Source organism: Rhinolophus ferrumequinum, chromosome 8 (assembly GCF_004115265.2).
Source record: "Rhinolophus ferrumequinum isolate MPI-CBG mRhiFer1 chromosome 8, mRhiFer1_v1.p, whole genome shotgun sequence".
In the NCBI taxonomy this organism is placed as follows: Eukaryota; Metazoa; Chordata; class Mammalia; order Chiroptera; family Rhinolophidae; genus Rhinolophus; species Rhinolophus ferrumequinum.
Window position 1 is genome coordinate 78,614,903 of NC_046291.1, and position 20,759 is coordinate 78,635,661.

General features: G+C 34.0%; 1 protein-coding gene across 1 annotated transcript in view; it reads left to right on the plus strand.

The window, feature by feature from the left end:
- Nucleotides 1–20,759, plus strand: part of LRP1B (LDL receptor related protein 1B) — a 1,793,989-nt gene that overhangs the window by 1,720,852 nt on the left and 52,378 nt on the right. The window contains exon 84 of the mRNA XM_033112843.1: nucleotides 8,527–8,688. Coding sequence (XP_032968734.1) covers nucleotides 8,527–8,688 — 162 coding nt within the window. The remainder of the gene's footprint in view (nucleotides 1–8,526; nucleotides 8,689–20,759) is intronic.

Consider the following 20,759-nt stretch of genomic DNA (forward strand, 5'->3'; position numbering starts at 1 on the left):
TCCTTCTCATTCATTCAAGATCTTCTTGTCCAGGCCAATGCCCCAAATACAATAGTAGTATATATGACTGCCACCAAATATGACTGTCCCAAAAGTGTTTGCTCGGTCAAGTTAAGCTGGGAACTTTTCGACAACCTTGAAACATCATGGAATTGTTGATAAAACCTATATACTGATGTCCCTCAAGTCACATATGTACCTGGGATGAAAACTACCACTCATCTAATTAACATTTTGATAAAGGTGAACATATATTTAAAGTGCCCATTTTTGCTTTTCTTTCATTTTGTATTTAAATGAGGGCTGTCTTTAATTTAAATTAAGCTTGATGTCTTAGTTCTCTAAACATAGATATTGAGTATGTATAGGGTGTGCTAGAAAGTGGGTATTTGGTTCTGCTTGCTTTTTTAAGAATCCAAGAGAATATTCAGTTGAATGTGAAACTGAAAACATAAAGTAGAAAATAAACAGAAAGCATAATGAGAAAATGGCAGAATACTAGTCTCACACACATGTGCACACAGACATATACAAAAGAAGAGAAAAGAGGGAGAAGGAGTTTGAGAAGGAGGAAGTAAAGGAGCTCAGTGAGACATAGATGAAACCACCATTCTTAAATCATTACTGAAAGAAAATGTTCATGGTACAAATCTTACCACAAGCAATTCTGAAATACTCAACAAGAATTTTATAAAGTTTCAATGCTCTATAACTAAATAATAGCATTTTTAGAAATACTCCAAGGATTACATAGTAATAAAAAGCAAAATATTTAGAGGTAAAAATGTTCAATGTGGTGTTATTTGTAATATACATTGGAGGTAAAAATTTGAATCCAAATAGTTGATGTATAAAATATAGCATATGTAAAAGGTGAATGTTGTATGATACAATAACAACTGTAGATCATATAATGACATAGAAAAGTGTTCACATTGTATTTAAAGTTGAAAAGGACAAGAAATAATGCTGGTTATATAATATGAACCCAAATGGAAAATGTGCGTGAATAAAGTGTCTATATAAGGAAATAGTTCTTCTTTATTCTTCTGTATTTTACAAATGTTCTCCAATTAACATGCAATACTATTATAATCAGAAATTAATAATAATTACTATTACCAGAAATTAAAATAACAATAATTATCAGGATCCATGATCACACACACACACACACACACACACACACACACACACCTGCTTACTAAGTGCCAGGCACTGTTTTTGGTCTTTGAATCTTCACAACAAACATATGAGAGAATGGAAGTAAGATTCTCTGTAATTCTGGAGCTGGCTTCATGAGTAACAGTTACTGGTTCGTTTGGACCATTTGGTGAGTGTAGTACTAAACTATTTAGTCTTATGGCTCTCCAGGCTAATGTCAAACGGCTTGAGTTGGCCTACTTGTATACAGAGAAAAGACAAAAATGTTAGAGTCTCATTTCCACATTGCTAGCTGAAAATGAACTTTGCAGAAATATAAATAGATTGTGACCTATAATTTGAAACATGTCAAAATATATTAAGTGGTACCTGGGAGGGAGTTAATAAAGCCCACAATTCTTCCTTTTCTTTGTCAGGCTTTGCTGAATAGTTCTCTGCAATCCTGATGATACTTATGACAACTCAACAGCTATAGTCAGCTTGCTAAAATTATGTATAAATGGGCACTTACTTTCCGTCAAGGACAACATTATATTAAGTTAAAAAGTGGAATGTCAAATCTCTTTATCAAAAAGGCTAGCATTTTTTTTTAAGTATTCAAAACTTTTCTTACTTGACTCTAAGTCAGAATTGAATACAGATTTGACAAAGGAGAATAGTGTTGGGGGTAAGAGGTCAGGATATAGGCTTTCTGATTGCAATCTAACAACTAACTACAGGATGCTGTGGTGATTTGTCTCTTAGATTATTATTTTTATTTGTATAAAGGAAAAAGAATCTGGCTTTTGTCCAAATAGTAACGATGTTGTGAGTAAAGAGTATATAACTCTTACATACTAAAGAGTATATAACTCTTGCACAGTATTTTCATAGCAGAACATTAAATGTAAACATTTGTATCCCCACCCCTTCCCATCTAGCAACTCTCAGTTTTCATCTGTGTCTCTGAGACTGTTTCTGATTAGTTCATTCATTTATTCTTTTCTTTCGATTCCACATGTAAGTGAAATCACATGGTATTTGTCTTTCTCTGTCTGATTTATTTCACTTAACATGCACCTGAAACTAATTTAAAAAAGTTACAAAACAAAACAAAACACGTTTGTAAAAATGCCATGCAGTTTAAATGCCAATTAAAGGTTATTACTTGGACTTAGTGTGTTTATCAGACTATTTGAACTGAACAATGACTATATGCACAGAAGACTGGTTAGATATAAAACATTATATCAAGGACAAAAATTTATGAGCACCAGATTGACTCGGCCAGGACCAAGTTAAACGGGTGAGCAGCACAGTTCACATAGAAAAATGAGCATGAATTCAAATAAATTGCTTAAAAAGAGAACCAACTAATGATGTTCACTAGCTGGTATTTACATCTCAGAAATAATAAGCATAGTCACTGCCTCATTGGCAGTTCACATGTAATTACTTTTGCCAGCACTCCTTCATAGCAATCAACCATACATTTTCAAGCATTGAATTTATATAGAAAAGAGTAATAACTAATTTGTCCAATATTGAGCAGAGACATTATTTTACCATCTTAAAGTCATATAATATTTATTAGCTCATACTGGTGAGTAGCATTTATATAATCAGTTTTTTATAAAAAACTTTATTAAATAAATCTAGCTTTCAAAGACAGATACCAGTGTTATATAAAGTTATTAAAAATGCTAACAAATATACTTTTATAATACTCAAAATATATGCTTTTGAGAAAGCATATTGATTGAACAATATTAATTGATGTATTACTTGACTAAAAGCTACCCAGAAAATTTTATTCTAAAATTATTACCAAAAAGGTGGTGACTGCTAGGCAAAATATACATTAAATCATTATAATACTTTGGAAATTTTACCAACATAATTATTGTTATCTTTATTATAGTGACTACAACATTTTGAGTGCTTAATAAATGAGAAGAACTCTGGTAAATTCCTTAGACATATTATCTTATATAATTCTTATGACTCTATGATGTTTACATTGTGTTGTATGCTAGATGTGAGCTAGAATGGTTAAGAAAACTAAAATATGAGAACCTAGATTATTCCAAAGTCAGTGCTCTAAGACGTTATGTATTATCAATGAAAATGAGCCCATACAGAGAAATCCCTGACTGTAGCTATATAACTAAAAATAACATATAGTGAAATAGGTCCATTTAACTAGAGGTAAATTATAACCAAATCATATAAATTTAATGCTCATTTAACAGGGACTAATGATATATCATTATGATACCCATGTAGTTACTTAACTATGCAATGCAATAGATTCTATTGTCACTTTATATTTCAAAATATGTTATTTTGAACTGATATATATGGATTGGTTATGAGCCTGTTATGCCCAAAATAATAAACGTGGTAAAAAACGTGTGTCAGGATTCCAATGGAGTTTCTTAACAAACGCATATAATAATAACCTAATTTGATAATATGTTTACTAACAATAGTAATAGTAATAACAATACCGATACTACTACTACTAAGTCTACCCACAGTGAATGCTTGGTAAGTATGTGGTAGGCATGTGCCATGTGTTTTACCAGCACATGGTAGGCATTACTGTTGCCATTTTATAGAATAAGAAGTGCAATGAGATCCAATGAGGAAATCTAAGTTTTCCAAAGACACACAATTAATAAACATCCAACAAGATTTCATTCCCAGGTCTGACGGATACAAAAAAAAATATTTAACTTTGCACTGAACGTATTTAGTTTCTATTAAATAATCTTTGATATATTTTAGAATCAATCTTCTTTACCGAGACTGTGATTTTGGTATGTAAGGGCCACGTGAGGCCAGTGAAATTTAAAGAAGTTTATGAGATTTCAAGGCATTTCCATTTTTCGTGAGAGCAGTACAATCTTTAGTGGCGTCAGTGAATATTCCTTTATAACATTTATTATTTATTATAGATTGTTAGTGATTTTAGTTATGTCTTCACCATGTTCAACATTAGCTATTATTCGTTAGCCAGTTAAATTTCAAGTTTATTTTTAATGTACTCTGTTGTATGAAATTTGCTGGGACCCTTTTTTAGAAGATATGTGCAGCCAGTTTCTTATGTATGAACAGAAGCAGTATAACGGAATTAAGTTTCACTTTTGTATGCATTCCTCTAGCAAAGCACTTTGCTAATCTGTGGTTTGGGATTTGAATATGGAGTAGACCTAGCCCTGGGAGGACCTACAGTCCACTGAAATCAGTCCATTGGGACTGTGTCTACGAGAAAAATTTTCTATCTTGGGAATTTGTGGGAGGAGTTGATGAACCTACTGAGCAGCCAGAGACACCTCCTCTGGGAAGGATAACAAGGAATGAAAATGACGGTCTGAAGTTTAGGAAGGAGAATGAGCCCAGAGTCAGGAATTGGGATAGAGGCCCTAAGATAGACATGCAATTATTGAAGCCGTGAATTTGGGTAACATCACCAGAAAGAAGTTTGGAAGAACATTTTTGGAAGAGAGAAAGACAAAACATAAAAGTCCTTGGTAAAAATCAGTCAGAAAGATCATAGAGAAATCAACAATACTAGTGTCTTAGAAGCTAAGTGGATAGTATTTTCAAGTGTAGATGTTAAACATGTAAAATTACAGAGAAAATTTGAGGAGAATGATGATTGAGAAGAAATTAGTGGATTTTAGGATTAAGAGATTAGAGGTAAGCTTTGCTATAGTGCGTAAATACACAGTAAAGACAACACTGAACGTTAACTTCTTCATTCCTAAACCTTTGTTACCACCAGGGAATCAGAATTGATTTACATGAGCAATACATACATATTGAAGGATCTGATCTCTCCATTGAGAAAAGAGAAGTCACCGATTAATACACATTGTTTTGTGTATTTAAAAAATAAAAACTGTAAACTTAGTGAAGGATTGCAATGTGACTTTATGACCAAGGATTTTATTTTGTCATATATTGGTAGAATTGGAAGCAGTGAGTATAGATTTCTTTTGGAAACGTTCCAGAATGTACCAAAATGTGAAGCTGTATAAGTATATGTACTTGGCAAACATTAGGTTTGCTTTTTTGTTTATGTTTGTGTTGTGTTGTTTTTGTTTCTTTGTTTTGTTTCTTTGTGTGTGTGTGTGTGTGTGTGTGTATGTGTTCTTTCTTTTAAGGCGTAGGAGTAAGCATGTTTAGGAGGTAAAGAAGAGAGAAGGACTCATACTTCAAAAGTTTGAAATGTTGGAGTCTAAGAGCAAGCAAAGTTGATGGAAAATTCTTGACTATCCCATCACTGACATGCAAACAAATTTACATTTAATTTGATATTAAATAATTAATGGATATAAAATGTGTAATTTAAGAAACTTCTCAGAATAATTTTCCTAGAGTGTTACAGTATCTTTGCAGATACAGTCACAGAGTCACACCTGTATTTGGTATGTCTCACTCAATAGGAATAATAAGAAAAAGAACGAAAATGTAACTGAGTGCTTTCTATGTGCTCAGCACAATTAGAAATACTTTACATGTATTATCTCAAGTATTCTATGTAGCTCTACACAACAACTCATGAGGTATGTTACTGTTATCGCCCTCATTTTAAACATGAGGAAGTAAGCAGAGAGGTATTATGTGCCCACAACCAGTAACTGGCACAGACAGTCTGTAAATTCAGGCAGTCAGACAACCTACACTCTTCAGGTCTCAGCTAAGAATGCTATATAGAAACTAGACTAATTAGAGCCAACAAACTGTTCCCCTCCCGCTCCGTCCTCAGGTCAATGCTCTTCCTGATTGCGCTCCCCTTGTCGGCTGTCAAAACTCCAGCTCCCTGGATACATCACTGCTGTATCTTAGTCATTGTAAAAGTGCTGTTTCCTTTTCAAGTGTCAAAATCAAATTCAGCTACCTAAAAAACCTGTATAAATGAATCCAATGCAACATGTTAGGGTGCACCCAGAGAGAGTAAGGAAAATATTAGACGGAGCCCATTATAAAATTCTGCAACAGATGTTTCATTCCCCATCAGCAAACAAAAGATCTGCTGTACCTTCACACAATTTCAAGTTAGATAATATTCCCCTGACTATGAAGAGATTTCTCCTTGTCAAAAATAAATCTTCTCTTCAAAGGAAGAGACATAGGAGCTTTTTAAAAATAATTCAGCCAGAATCTAAATGATGCAAGACATATGCCAGCTGGGGGACAACCTGGTCACTCTGCCCTAGTTTCAAAACAGCTGTGGATGAGATGAAAGCATAGTGCTATTTCTCTGAGTGACTAGAACAGAGGAATTTTCAAGTGCCTTAGTAAGTTGTGTGTTTTTTTTTTTCCCAAACATCTATCATCTTATTTATTTTCACTCCTAAGTTTAAAAAAAGGAAAAAAACAAAACAACAACAAAACACCTCGAAAGTAATGTAGGAAAGCATAAATCTATGTTTAAGTCCTAGCTTTGTGTGGCCCTTTTTCTGGTTGTTCTAACACAATTTGATTTCTCCTGTATTTTCTGAGTATTTTATGTTCATCTTATATTCATTTATGTTCCTGTATATATGTTCTGTTTCTCTGTACGTCATTCAGTGGTTCTTATGGCTGAAGAGGAATGATTTTTGTGTAGGGTTTTTGTTTTCCTGTAACTGTTCCAATAACTGTCTAAACTCTTTATCTTCCACCACTATTTATTCTATAGTTTGAGTCTTTATTTTTCACCCATCATGGTTCCAGCGAAGACATGCTGTCTGGATATAATCAACAACCAGAAAATTCACTACCATTATAAGAAAAATCTTTATCTAAAAGTTTTAAAGCCACATTCTGACAATGGAAAATATGAGGTTAATCAGTTTTTGATGTATATAAAATTTACCTTTTTTCTCAACCTATTAACAGCCATTTATCTGCCACCAATGTAATAGCATTTATAAATCAGTTTTAAAGCATAAAACTGCATATAACTACTCAACATAAATGTGTATATAACTTTCTTCCTTGAGAAGCAATAGCTCTAGCATTTTTAAGTGTGTGGAGCCCTTTCAAAGTAAAATAAATATATAAATTGTGAAACTTCATTTACTCATTCTCTTGGAAATGCAGATAAATTTTATTTGGAGACATTTTATTCACTAAAGAATGCTTTTCAAAAAAAAAAAAAAAAAAAAAAGTAGAATTGTCCTCAATGTAGAATGTAGACTCTATGGCAATAGAGAAAGCATATCATTTTCACACTTCAAGTCTTGTCTTACACTCATGCATTTTTCTGACCATTCTAGGTATGCTTCATGTCTACAAAGGTGAGAGAGGAGATGGTTGGATATTCTCTGATGCCACCAACTGAAGGACATTTTCTGAATTCTAGTTCATTGAGATATATAACTCAATTTCTTTTCTTATTCTATTTCATGTTATTTCTTTACATTTGTACAACCTCTCAACCTCATTCTCTCCCCATTACAAATGGCAATCATTAATTTCCATTGTGTTCTTCTTCACCTCTCCTACAGAGCTAGTTCTCTACTCAATTTTCTACTCAGTCCTTGACACTTCAGGCAGTTAGAGAGACTCATTCCTGATATAACAGTTAACTGTTATGTTCAAAACACCTTAAAGGATTGTTCATCTTCCATTGTGATATTAGTTCCCACAGAGCAAATAAAGAAAAATATCTAAAGATGACCCATCTGACTTGCTATTGTGTGCTGTTAGCATTAGACTTCTAAATCATCTTATTAGACTACAAGTGACAGTCCTTGACCATGAATAAAAATACCAAAATGAAATAAAATAGGACTTAATAAGTACTTATATACTAAATCCAGTATGTGTATTTAAATCTAATAAAATAATTAATGTTCCTAAATCTTGTTTTAGATGACATGCCCACTTTAAACTTATTAAAATACGTATTTATAGTAAGTCTAAGTTGATGTTTTATGTAGATTCAGCAGTGGTTGATACATGATGATTAAATACTGGGAAATATGATTTTCTCTATTTTATATTCTAATGGCCAATACAATCTGCATTACCACATGAGGAGATCAAAAATAATTGATAAGGCAAAATGGACATGAAAATAGAAGTATGGAGAATAATGGTAGCCCTGTAAAGCATAAAATACTTGTGTGCATGTATAATTATTCTTAAAATGAACTCTGCTTACTTTACCAGACGTGAACCTGAGTTACCATCTAATTGAATCTTCATTGGAACATTGGGAAACTGAGACCCTAAGAGGTCATGTTGCTACCTAAAGTCACAGATTAAGTAGTGGGCAAACTTTGACCAAAACCCTGACTTCCTGGTTCTTATCTAGTAAAGATTCCATGCAAATTAAACCATTTTAGTCAAATAATATTCTTTTTATTACTTGTTTTCTTATAGGGAGACCCACCTGCAGCTGTGCAGTGGGATTCACAGGACCTAACTGCGGTAAGACAGTCTGTGAGAATTTTTGTCAAAATGGAGGGACATGCAGTGTGACTGCTGGGAACCAGCCTTACTGCTACTGCCAGCCCGAACACACTGGAGACAGATGTCAGTACTGTAAGTGAAAGCAGCACCTACCAGTCTGGCAGCCTGCTTTGATGTTTACCTTATGAAATTGTCTTATTACCTCTATCTGCATGCCCTAAATTATTTCAGTTTCATCCATCCCTTGTTCCTCAGTTTCACTTCCTATGTCACTCTCAACTCTGATAACTCTTTACATTGTTCCTAATCCTTCTTTTATTTTAAAGATTCTGTTTCTTTCTTCTCAAACTTAGATTCCACACTCTATCATTATACTCATTCCCTTGATTACACCCTCGACTCCCTTGCTCCCTCTTCCCTTCCATTTTTCTTACCTAGAAAACCGTCATCATGGCTAAATCCAGTCCTCCATCTGTCCTGAACTGGTATCCCATTGCTAAATGCAACTGAAGAAAAACATAATTATTTAGACTGGTCTCACTTCATTTTTTATCACTAATCTCAAATGGGCACTTACTATGTCATCTTCTATATTTCACTAATCCATTGACTCTCCTAGATGTCTATGCTCTTCTTGCTCCTCAAACCTCCAGAACCTGCTCCCCAAATTTATTCTCAGCTGAAGAACTTGTTTCTTATTTTATTCATAAAAATAGAAACCTTCTAAAGAGAACTGCCACAAGCCCCCGGTCCACACCCCTGAAACTGCTTTATTCTAGACTTATAGACTCTGTCTTCCTTCTTAAAACTAGGAACTCCATGCTATGTCTCATGCTACACTATTCACTCATACATCCGTTACCTCTTCGCTACTCAAGTACACATCTCAGAACTGTCCCCTCTTTCTCCTGCTTTATCAATATTTTCCTCTTTACCTAGTACTTTCTTAGAAAACCTTACCTTGTGCCCACATCCCTTGCTAGCTACAACTTTAGTTCACTGCTCATTTTTTAACAGTAGTATTGCTCTAGAAAGTTGATATACTATCCAATTCCTCTCTTTCTGTTATTCTTCTGACCCCCACCTTTGTCAGGATTTTATCTTTACCCTTCTATGGAAACATTTTTTATCAAAGTCAAGTTAATTAATTAATTTTAATGGCATCTTTGTTTTTATATCCAATGGTCAATTCTCAATTCTTAGTTTACCTCTACAGTCAGCAGTTAATCACTCTATCCTTAAAACACTTGTCTTTAATCTTTACTTTCATTCCCAATTTACTAGGTGCTTCTTCGCAGGGTCCTTTCCTGATTCCTCCTTATTTCCCTGACCTTTAAAACATTGGAGTGACTTGTGACTCTGTCCTTGTGTCTCTTTTCTTCTCTAAAACACTCCTTGAGCCTATGAGTTCTGTATAACTCTGCACGTGAGAATGGCTTCAACAGCTTGTATAAAATACAGTGTCCCAAACATCACCTCTGATGACTTTCATTTTCTTAGCATGTAATGAGGCATCTATATTATTTAAAATTTTCCAGATGTTTTACATGTGTGACCAAGAATCAGTCCCATTGTCTGAATGATTTCAACTAATTGTGTGACTTTTAATGCCATCTAAATATGAATAGTTCCAAATTTATATTTCCAGCTGAACCTACCTCCTAAATACCAGATTTTTATCCTTACACGTCTATATGACAGTTTGACTTGGCTCAAAATTAACCTGATTGTCTCACCCCAAAACTGCTCTACCATAGTTTATCTTATATCTGTAAAGCACAACACTCAGTGTTCAGATTCAAAAATCATGGAGTTGTTCTTGATGTTTTTTGTCTTTCACACCCCACTTTCATTCTCACTTTTACCTTTAAAATATACCCAGAATCTGAACACTTCCCCCACCTGCATTACGACTATCCTCATTGAAGCTACCAGCATCTCTTACGTGGATGATTACTAACTGAATCTATGCTTTCTCTCTGCACCCTCTGTATCTATTCTCAAAAGAGCAGCCACATAAACCATTGTATCTTTTATCCATAATAAAAAATGTTTTGTTTTGTTTTGTTTATCTCAATCACATTTACTGACATCTTTCTACCTTCAGGAACTCTTGTAATTACTTTTACTTCCTTTTTTTCAATAAAACTATTAAACTATTTAATTCAACTAATGAACAAGGTATTGTTTTTTTATTCTCATTGTATAGAGGAGCCTACTGAGGAGGCATAAAGAGGACCTCCTGAAGGTCACACAGTTAGTGACTGGGCGAGCCAGGATTCAAACCCAGGCAATCCAACTCCAGGGCCCACATTCTTAAAAGTTACTTAATATTCTGGTCCCCAGATTGTTTGATATCGTTGAGGATCTCACTGAGGGTGGCTTAGGTCTTGTCACTGTAGAAAGTATATGGAACAGCATATAATTAAGCTGTGTGCACTGAGTTATTTGAGAATGAAGAGTAATGTTAAATATCATGGCTCTGATGTTATAGCAGGGAGCCACTTTTGCTGCAGCAAATAGATGCTTTCAGTTTCAATGTGGTGTTTCCTTTTCTAGGTGTACGTTCTCCTCATATTACACCATCCTCTTGTAGATAGATAGATATATATGCCGCTACCCTAAGGCAGTGCCCTTTTACACATCGCATGCCCAACTTGCCTCTTAAGTGATATGCATCGCAGGCCATCAGAGTTTACTTGGCAAATACAATCTAGTTATATTCATGTAACCCCACTTACGTCCTCATCACTTTCTCATGTCCCTTCTCTCAAAATAGCATAATATTCCATCATAACTGGCATTTACTAACTCATGTTTTTGGGGTTTTTTTTGGTTTGTTTTTTCCTTTCTCCTCCACCATTCTCAAAAATGTGTATGATATCCAACCAAATTAGGGTCAATACCAACTACTGTCCTATAGAATGCAGACCATCATTACTTTCCAAACTGTTTTTGCAGCCTCTTCTTTAGTCCAGTAAAAGCACATGATCATGCTTCTTCTTATGTCATCTTCCCTGACACTGTGACTTTCTCATGCTATTCTCTTCCTCTGAAATGCACTTTCTTTTCCTCCTCACCTTCATCTCTCCATGCCACATCCTATCTACCTGTCTGTCCTGCCTAAATACCATTTCCTGTTAGAAGATGTACACATTCACCCTCAGTTTGAATTACTCTCTTTCTCCTCTGAATTTTCAAGTCACTGCTTCTTCACCTCTTTTCTGGCTCTATTCTTTTTCACCCAGTAGTGTTATTTGCATGCATTCTTCCTACTTGTCTAGTGACCTCTTTGAGACTATATCCAACAATGGCATTTGTCAAATAAACAGATGGAAAAGTAAGTAATCATAAATAAATGAATGAGAACTGTTTGAAGACAAGTTAATAAAATAACAAGCAATTAAATGTATGAAAGCTACATTTAGTCACAGTACAACTGTATTTTTGTGTGGAGCTATTTCTTCAATTTCCAATGTGTCCAGCATCATAGAACATCGGTCTTTTTTTTTTTTCTTAGAAAAACATTTTTTTTTAAGTGGAACCATTCCCATTCTTAATTGTTTTGAAATAAGTTTTAAAAATGCTATGTGGCCATCATTATAGCAATCAGAATTCTTACAAAGAATACATTTAGCAGCTTATATTTTAATTGGCAACTTAATACCATCACAGTCTGAGGTAGCTGACTGCATCACAAAAGCTTGCATGGTAATTTTATTATCACTATTAGCAGTCATAGCACTGCTCACCTTTTACTGCAAAGCACTTATTAAAATTAACCAATTAATCCTTAGACAGAGGTTAAATAACTGGTCCAAGGTCCCGAAATAGTAATATTATTGTCAGAGTCGGACCCCAGGAGTTGTTGATCAAGACGTCGGCTAACGTTCCTGCAGCAGGGCGAGGCTGTTCTTTGGCAGCAAAATAAGATTGTGGACAGTGTCATTAAAATGATAAATCCAGCAGCTGACAAAAGCATAATAAATTTAGGATCTATTAGATGTGAGTTGGCAAGGTTCAGTGGACCGGGTGTTCTGTCAAAATTGTATCTTATATATACAAAACCTTTTCTCTATAAATGAAGGAATGACAGAATGGTTCATTACAGTGCCTAATTAAAGGTCCATTAGTGGGAGGTAAAACATCAGTTCTTAGTTGTGCTGAGTAAAAACATTTCACAACCCTAATGGCAATATAAAATCCTGAGGTCTAAAATGCAAATTAATTTTAACAGCAGCTCCCAGGGAGGAGAGACAGAGATAAATAACGGCAAAAGTAAAATTAAGTATTCTTCAAGTTGTTCAAGAACAAATATAGCTCCAGTTCATGCTATTTTGGAGTAAGGATTCATAGTATAAATCAGAATATATAAATAAATCAGATAAATAAGCATGGCATTTTGCATTTAAATCTGGATGTTAACTGTGAGGTCAACAGTGTCTGAGGTTATTTGTAATTAAATAGTAATGACATTGGAGCAAAAGGGCCAATGAGGATGAACTCAATCTGTTTACAAACGCCAGGTATTCAAATCGAAATGCAATCTGTGGTCTCATTGATATTTTTAAAGTTCTCTAGTGATCTTCTTATACTTTCAATTAGAACTCAGTTTATTAGAAGTATACCTGTATGTCTTACTCCCACTATTTCCAGGAATTACAGACATTAAACGGTATCTCAAGTTTATAAAATTAGGAGTTTATGGCAGTAATCCAAGCATATCATCTTTTGCAACTGGTATTAGAACCATTATCTATCAAGTAACTTATAAAAGTTATGAACTATAGATATAAGCCTACCATATATTATTGTTTGAAGTATGATCAAACAATATGGTGAAGGTTTAAATTAAAAACAATTATTACAGTAAAAGCCACATTGCTATTAATCCCCTTCAAAATACACCCCTCTCTTCAAACACACTTATTCCATCGCTCTTGCCACATTGTGAAGCAGTTCTGGAAGTCCTCTTTCGTGAGTGACTTTAGTTGCACTGTTATGGTTGCCTCAATGTCCCAAATCATTTTGACTTTGGGGAGGAGCCAGAAGTCTCACGGTGCCAGACAGATCTGGCGAATAAGGTGGATAAGGATACACCCTAATATTTTTATTTGACAGAAATTGCCGAATACCAGAAACAATTTGTGACACAGAGTGTTGTCATGATGGAGGATGACTTATGGCACACTTTAAAACACTCCTTCTCTCAACTGTAGCTCACACCTGACTGACTGCACCCAACAAGTTGAAACTTGTCACACACTGTTACTAAGGTTTGATGCACCAGTTCCCATATTGAAGATTACTGCCATTGGACGGCATTCAGCAGCAACGTTCACCATATTTTGTGATCACAACGGAAAGGCTCTGTGTCACACATCGCTTCTGGCACAGCAATTTCTGTCAAATGAAAACATGACGGTGTGTCCTCATCCACCTTATTCACCGGATGTGGCACCTTGTGACTTCTGGCTCTTCCCCAAAGTCAAAATGACCATGAAACGTAAACATTTTTTAATCGATTCAGGACATCGAGGCAGACACAACAGCACAACTAAAGACACTCACAAAAGAGGACTTCCAGAAGTGCTTCAGAAAATGGTAAGAATGATGGGACAAGCGTGTTCAAAGTGAGGGGGAGTATTTTGAGGGGAGTTAATGGCAATGTGTCTTTTACTGCAATATTTTTTTTTAATTGTAGCATTCACCATATGTTTTGATCACACCTTGTATATGATGACAGGATGGAGTATTTTTATCACTTGCCTTTCAGAGTAATTTGATTCCATTAGTCAGCTGGGCAGTGAACATGTTTTGGTGTTTGCAATGAGCCTGTCACTGTGTTAGGCACTGAGGAAACAGTATTGTCAGTATATGTCCTGACTTCAAAGGAGTTACAGTCTAATATATGATTCTGAAAATAAAACAGGTTATTATGGGACAGTTTAATAAAACACAGAGGCTACCAGAACCCAGGAAAGGACACAGAATTCAGCCTATTAGAAATATTTCTTGAAGGAACTGAAATCTAAGCTGAGACCAGAAGAAAGAAGAAGCTAACCAGGTGAAGAGAGAAAATAGTGAGTGGAACAGCATTTGCAGAGTCCTAGAAGAGAAAGCCTTTTGAAATTTATCTTTTCTGTTTCCACTAGATTTTTCCCGGTGGGAGGACTTGCAAGGGAAATAACAACTACTGAGGATGTACAGAATATTATTCACAGAGATATGTGCTGTTATATATCATTTTATCTGATATGCAAATATATGATGCTTTAACAAATGCTCATACAACCGTGCAATGTTAGTTTTATTAGTCCAATTTTACAAGTGCCAAAAATGAGATTAAGCCATTCTCCCTAATCTGCCAGGTTATAGTCATAATTTGTAGACTTGTGGGTCTGAACTCAACAGTGGGCTTCTCCTGGAGTAGTATCCTGTCATCTTGTTAGACTCACTAGGAGAATGATCAAAGCTCAGGTTGCACACTGGCTCAACCTGGTAATTGTGAGTTTCTACTCCATTGAGAAGAGATATTAAGAGGAATTTTAATATGGAGCTGATGAAGTCTGTTAGTCCCAAGCAGAAGAGATCACAGGACTTTAATAATAAATGGAACATAGAACTGAATCTTTTCAATGTTCCTGGTGGTATGAAGGTCACTTAGAACTAAACCTAAAACCCCTAAAAAGGATTGTGACTAAGAAAATGAAATTATTACTCAGGACGAGCTATTTAAGTATTCAAGATTCTTTGAGCATTCACACCTAGACTGGCAAAGCATTAGGAGCCCCGGCTACTGTACCCCCTCCCGACCCCCAGTTTTTTCTTTCTCTTGTTGAGAATATGAGCACTGCCTTCATTCAGGTCTTATCATTTCTTGCCTGGAGTACTGCAACGCAATTCCTCAGGTACTCTTCCTTCTAACCTTGAACACTTGTTCATCATCTCCGAAATATGCCCCTCTTTAGTTGTTCAAACCTCTTTTTCTTTACACCTGGTTCTTCATGTCTGCTAAGCCTCTCTGATTCCCCCACTTTGTCTTCTTGAGTTCTGTTTGTCCTAGAAAATTTGTCAGTCATGTTCTTGACTTTACCCTTCTAGAACATGAAACAGGCCATGTTTTTTTGCATACCTCATCAATCTTGGGCGTTAACTCAGGGCCTGGACTTTGTAGATAGTATTAAGTATGTGAATGAATGTAAACAAAATACAAGCACCCTCCTTTCATCTGGTGACTCCCAGTTGTTTTTTTTCGTGCTCTGACAAGATCCCACTCAAAAGGCAGGGCCAGAATTCTGGACCACCGTTAATTACCAGCTCATTGAATCCATACTCCATGAGAAATGTTCTTTTGTGTTCAGTTTGAAAAAAAAAATGTGAATATAGAATTAGGTTTCAATTAATAAGTGTGAAGAAAAATAAATACATTCTTGTGACCATAACAAAGAATGGTGAGCTAAGGGCTGAAAAATGTAATAATTTTATTATTTTACTCTACGGTTTAGAGGACATTCTCAGAATTATAAAAATATTGTTGCACACAGTTTTAATATAGTACTAAAAATAGAATTATTAAAAATAGATTTTTACTATAACATTATACCTTCATTTAAAGGAAATATAAAAATCATATTAAGAGGGAACAGATTTAGGGAAAAATCTGCTTCCAAAAAAAAGTTTATTGGAAACTGAGGTAAATCTTTCCAAGCAGATAGTATTCATATGTGAGTCAAAGTACATATTTTTATTATTAAAATTATTTTATTCAATTGACATACATTGAACACTTATGGATATCATTTATTATTCTAGGCTTTGGGAATACATCATTATCAAAGCTCTTGGAAGACTCTTGCCCTACATAATTTTTGGTGAAAAAAAAAGCAAAAGGCATATCATTTTCAGATTAAAGCCAGACAAAGCTGCAACTTAGAGTTATATAGTAAGGAAGGACCAGAGAAAGATCACAAATGGACTTTATTCCGTACTCTTTAGAAGCATACTGTTATTTTTCTACATGATTAAGTTTCAAATCCCAGCGATATGTTTATAAAGTTAACTACAGATGAACTTTTATCTCTATGTCATGTACCTAACACTTGGCATTTTAGTAATAATGTTTAATAATTTCAATGAGCATTACTGAGGGAAAAAAGCTTTAAGAATGCTTTATTACGCTTGCTGGCATCATAGCAGCAACTTTTTTTCATGACACTTCACTTTATTTTGAGACAACCCTAATCTCACAGTACTCTTGAAAGTGTGCCACACCCATTAATCATGCCAAGTGTAAATGGTTTATTTTTCTCCCTTTTTGCCACATTAGTACTACCTATAGTATTTACTCTTCTTTTTCCAACTAATCAAGAGTGAATATACAAAATAATATGAAAGACAATGAAAGGTAGATTTTAAACAATTTAATTGAAAGTATACAATAACCTGTCACACAATTCATGGTTAGTACCTGTGTAAAAAGGGATTTGTATCAGAATAAACTGAACATGCCCAATTGGGACCCCTTATCAAAATTAAATAAATAAATAAAGTAATGAATAAATAGCAAGGCTTCACGTGAATAAAAACTATTCATGATAGTGATTCCACTCTTCTTAGTGTTAAGTTAACTGAATAGATTCATAAATAACAATCTGCAAACAGAATTGGGTATTTGAAAACAACATAGTACATAAATTATGCACATACAGACACACACATTGAACAAAAATATTTACTTGAGGCTTACCTCAAGCCAAGCAAATTGTTTCTCGTTAATTGCATCTGCCAATATTATTTTTAAAAAAATTCTAATGTAAATTCAACAGTAACTTTAAAACACAGTGCTTTATTCAAATTTGGGATGTTAACTGACATGTTTTGAAAAAATGTTATGAGTCAGGAATCTTTAAATGGTTTAAATGGAAGAAAATAAAATAATATCCGTATGGTTTAGTTAACATGATTAAATATTTCATCACTATAAACTGGTATTATTCTGTTTTATGAAAAAGATACAACCTCTGTTGGTAGTAATGTACAGCTAGAAAAACTTTGTCTATATTCCGATTATTGATAAAAATAGCAAGAGAGTCAGTATGCCATCAACAGCTCTTGAGATGAACAACGATAACAACAAAAAACTTCAAAACTGAAATGTATGGCTTCTGAGTTCCAGAGTCCAAAAGACCATAGAAAAGAGGGAAAATTTCTAATTTACCCTATGGTTATGTAACCCACTAAATAAAGAAAAGCAGATCTTGGCATAAATCAAACAATGCATTCATAATTGTATGTATTTTTACAGTTTCATTCTCATGAATGCAAAAAATATAATTATAAGTTTGATTTAAATAAATGAATGTATTTTAAAATCCATTGATTTCTAGCAAAGTAACACTAAAAAGAGCAAAGTTTAAATAAAAGGGAGATAGCCAATAATTTGTCATAAAAAAGATGCTTAATTATATGAAAAAAACTATTAGGAGAAAAAGCTATTTAATGGGAGTTACCACCAAAGAATCAGATACATCTTAAGTATAGAACAGTAAAAAACAGAATATCACTCTTTTCAGAATACCACTAGGTGATTAATCTAAAGGTCAGGTAGCTAAATTTGAATTTTAGAGCTTCATTATCACTTGAAGAACCATGACTAAATCTATGGTAGTAGTATGATCTAACTTCCAATATGGTGAAATAATGTGTACTTTATTCGTTAGTTTTGAGAACTGAGAAAAATCTATATGACAGTGATCTGAGGGCAAGCTTTCCTTGAAAATCAATTGATATAAACAATCAACATAGTGGTAAAAACATCTAATTGGTGTGTATATGGTCATGTAATGAATGGTACCTTATTTAACTGACCACTCAATTATCATCTGAGACCAAGAATTCAGGTCACTTCCTTGGTAGCTTCCAGACCATGAATAACTGAAATTAAGCTGGAATTTTTCAATTCTAAATTTCAGTTCTCCTTAAATTGGAAAGCAATATAGGCTTCTGATCCTCTTAAGAATCATTTATTTAAATAAAACAAATACATAAAATGTTTTGCATATAATTTCAGTGGGTTTCTAAAACTTCATTGAATATACACTCTAAGCTTACTCTCCTGGAATTGGTCAAGCTGGAATCCAAATTTGAGGAAGAAATATTGGGTTTTAGAGGTGATGAATTTGTGGCTAAGAAATAGTATTCTACAACTTTGGATTTTCAAATTATTTTCATCATCACAAGTAAAACTCAATTACATTATTTGTAAACAAAAATGATGATCATTATAATTATATATTTCTCAAGAGTTGGGAGTTTCAAGTGAGATAATCTATCAGAAGAGTCCTTTGTAAATACTAAAATCAAATGCAATTTTTTTTTAGTTTTCATTTTAATAGATACTTTGAGTACTATTATTTATAATATGTATAATAATATTTTAGGTAATATATAGTTTGAATAAAAATTAATCTAGTAATTTTATAGTATTCATGGATATGATCTGAGATGCTTCTTAAAAATAATTTCTGAAATGATCCATGAATTTAGAATGGAATTCTACATTGAGTCACATGAAAGAAAGTAGATCAGGGCACCGGGACAAAAAGTTTCTTGAATAGGTTTAATTCCACACATAGTTTAGGCTAACTACAAAATTAAACCTATTGGAAGCTGAAAAGTTTAGTTTAACTCAATGTAGTGCCCCATTTCTGGGAATTTAGCAGGTCACCTCTTTCATTCACGTGACAGGCCTGAGTGTCTGGTAGCTGGTTCATTGATCCAACAACTGAGTGTGTGTTCATGCAGGCACCAGATATCCAAGGGCTCTTTTATTGGAACTTGATGGCATCCATCTTCGCTTCCTATCTGATTTTAATCTTCCATCTAACACCTTCGTCTCCCCATCTGAACATACACATACACGGCCTGGCAAACTTCAGGTTGTTTCAGGAGTAGGTAAAACTAGTCTAAACTCATCCCATATATTTTTTTTAATTTTTATTTTTTAATTTATTGGGGTGACAATTGTTAGTAAAATTACATAGATTTCAGGTGTGCAATTCTGTATCACATCATCCATAAATCACACTGTGTGTTCACCACCCAGAGTCAGCTCCCCTTCCATCACCATACATTTGATCCCCCTCACCCTCATCCCCCTCATCCCATATTTAAGTAAACTTATAACTGCCTTTGTGGTTTTAAAACTAAAAAAAAAAAAAAAAAAAATCAACAGTATAACTCTTGTTCTCTGCCTTCTGAAAGTACTTTGCTTTACAAAGAGCCATGGTCATTCATTAATTCAACAAATGTTTAAAGTATCTAATATGTGCCAGCCACTGAAGCTTGGAATTTAATCATGGATAAAACAAAACTGCTCTCCTAGTACCTTTTAGTACTTATAAATAACGCACAAACATGTTGGATGTCAGGTGGTGAGAAATGAGATGATGAAAAATAAAGCAGGGTAAATTAGGAACCTAATTACTGTATGCATGGAGAGGAGGGTCAGGACTTGCAGAAACAAAACACATTCGTTATCAAACGTTTCTTGCTACATAATTTTTTATACTTTGTGTGCATAAAAGAGTAATGACTTAATCTCGTCACTTTAAGGTTGAAACAATGTCTGAGGATTTTTTTCAAAAAAAAAATAATCTTTCTGAATGGCATCTATGATTAAATTATTTTGCTTATTAATTATAGTAATATAACACATACTTCTAAGCATGGTAAAGGTTACATCCTGCTAACTAATAATACATTTAAAGTGATTCTCTGCCATCTTTGGATTATTGTAAAAGTCTTAGTAAAGTGGGAAGCTGATTCTTATATAAAAATAATCTGTTTTATTCATACATGTCTGGCTGAAAAGATACTTGTACATTTGACCAGGTGAAATCTTTTATAGTTTGCTACATGTTCCTCTGCTATGTAACCTTTTCAAGGTGACTTTCTCAATGTTTAGGTGAACTCCAATTAAATAGTAATCACTTCTGTATAATTTGTTATTTTCCTTCTTGCTATAGGGAGAGGTGTAAAAACCTCTCTCTATAGGTCAATATTGATGTATAAATAGAGAGATACATATATATTATGTATTCTGCAAGGTAATATATTGAAGAAGACTAGAAGTAAGGTACATCTAAGTATATCAGAAATCATTACATTAATATTTGGATTTTAAGTGAGTAACTCAGAAG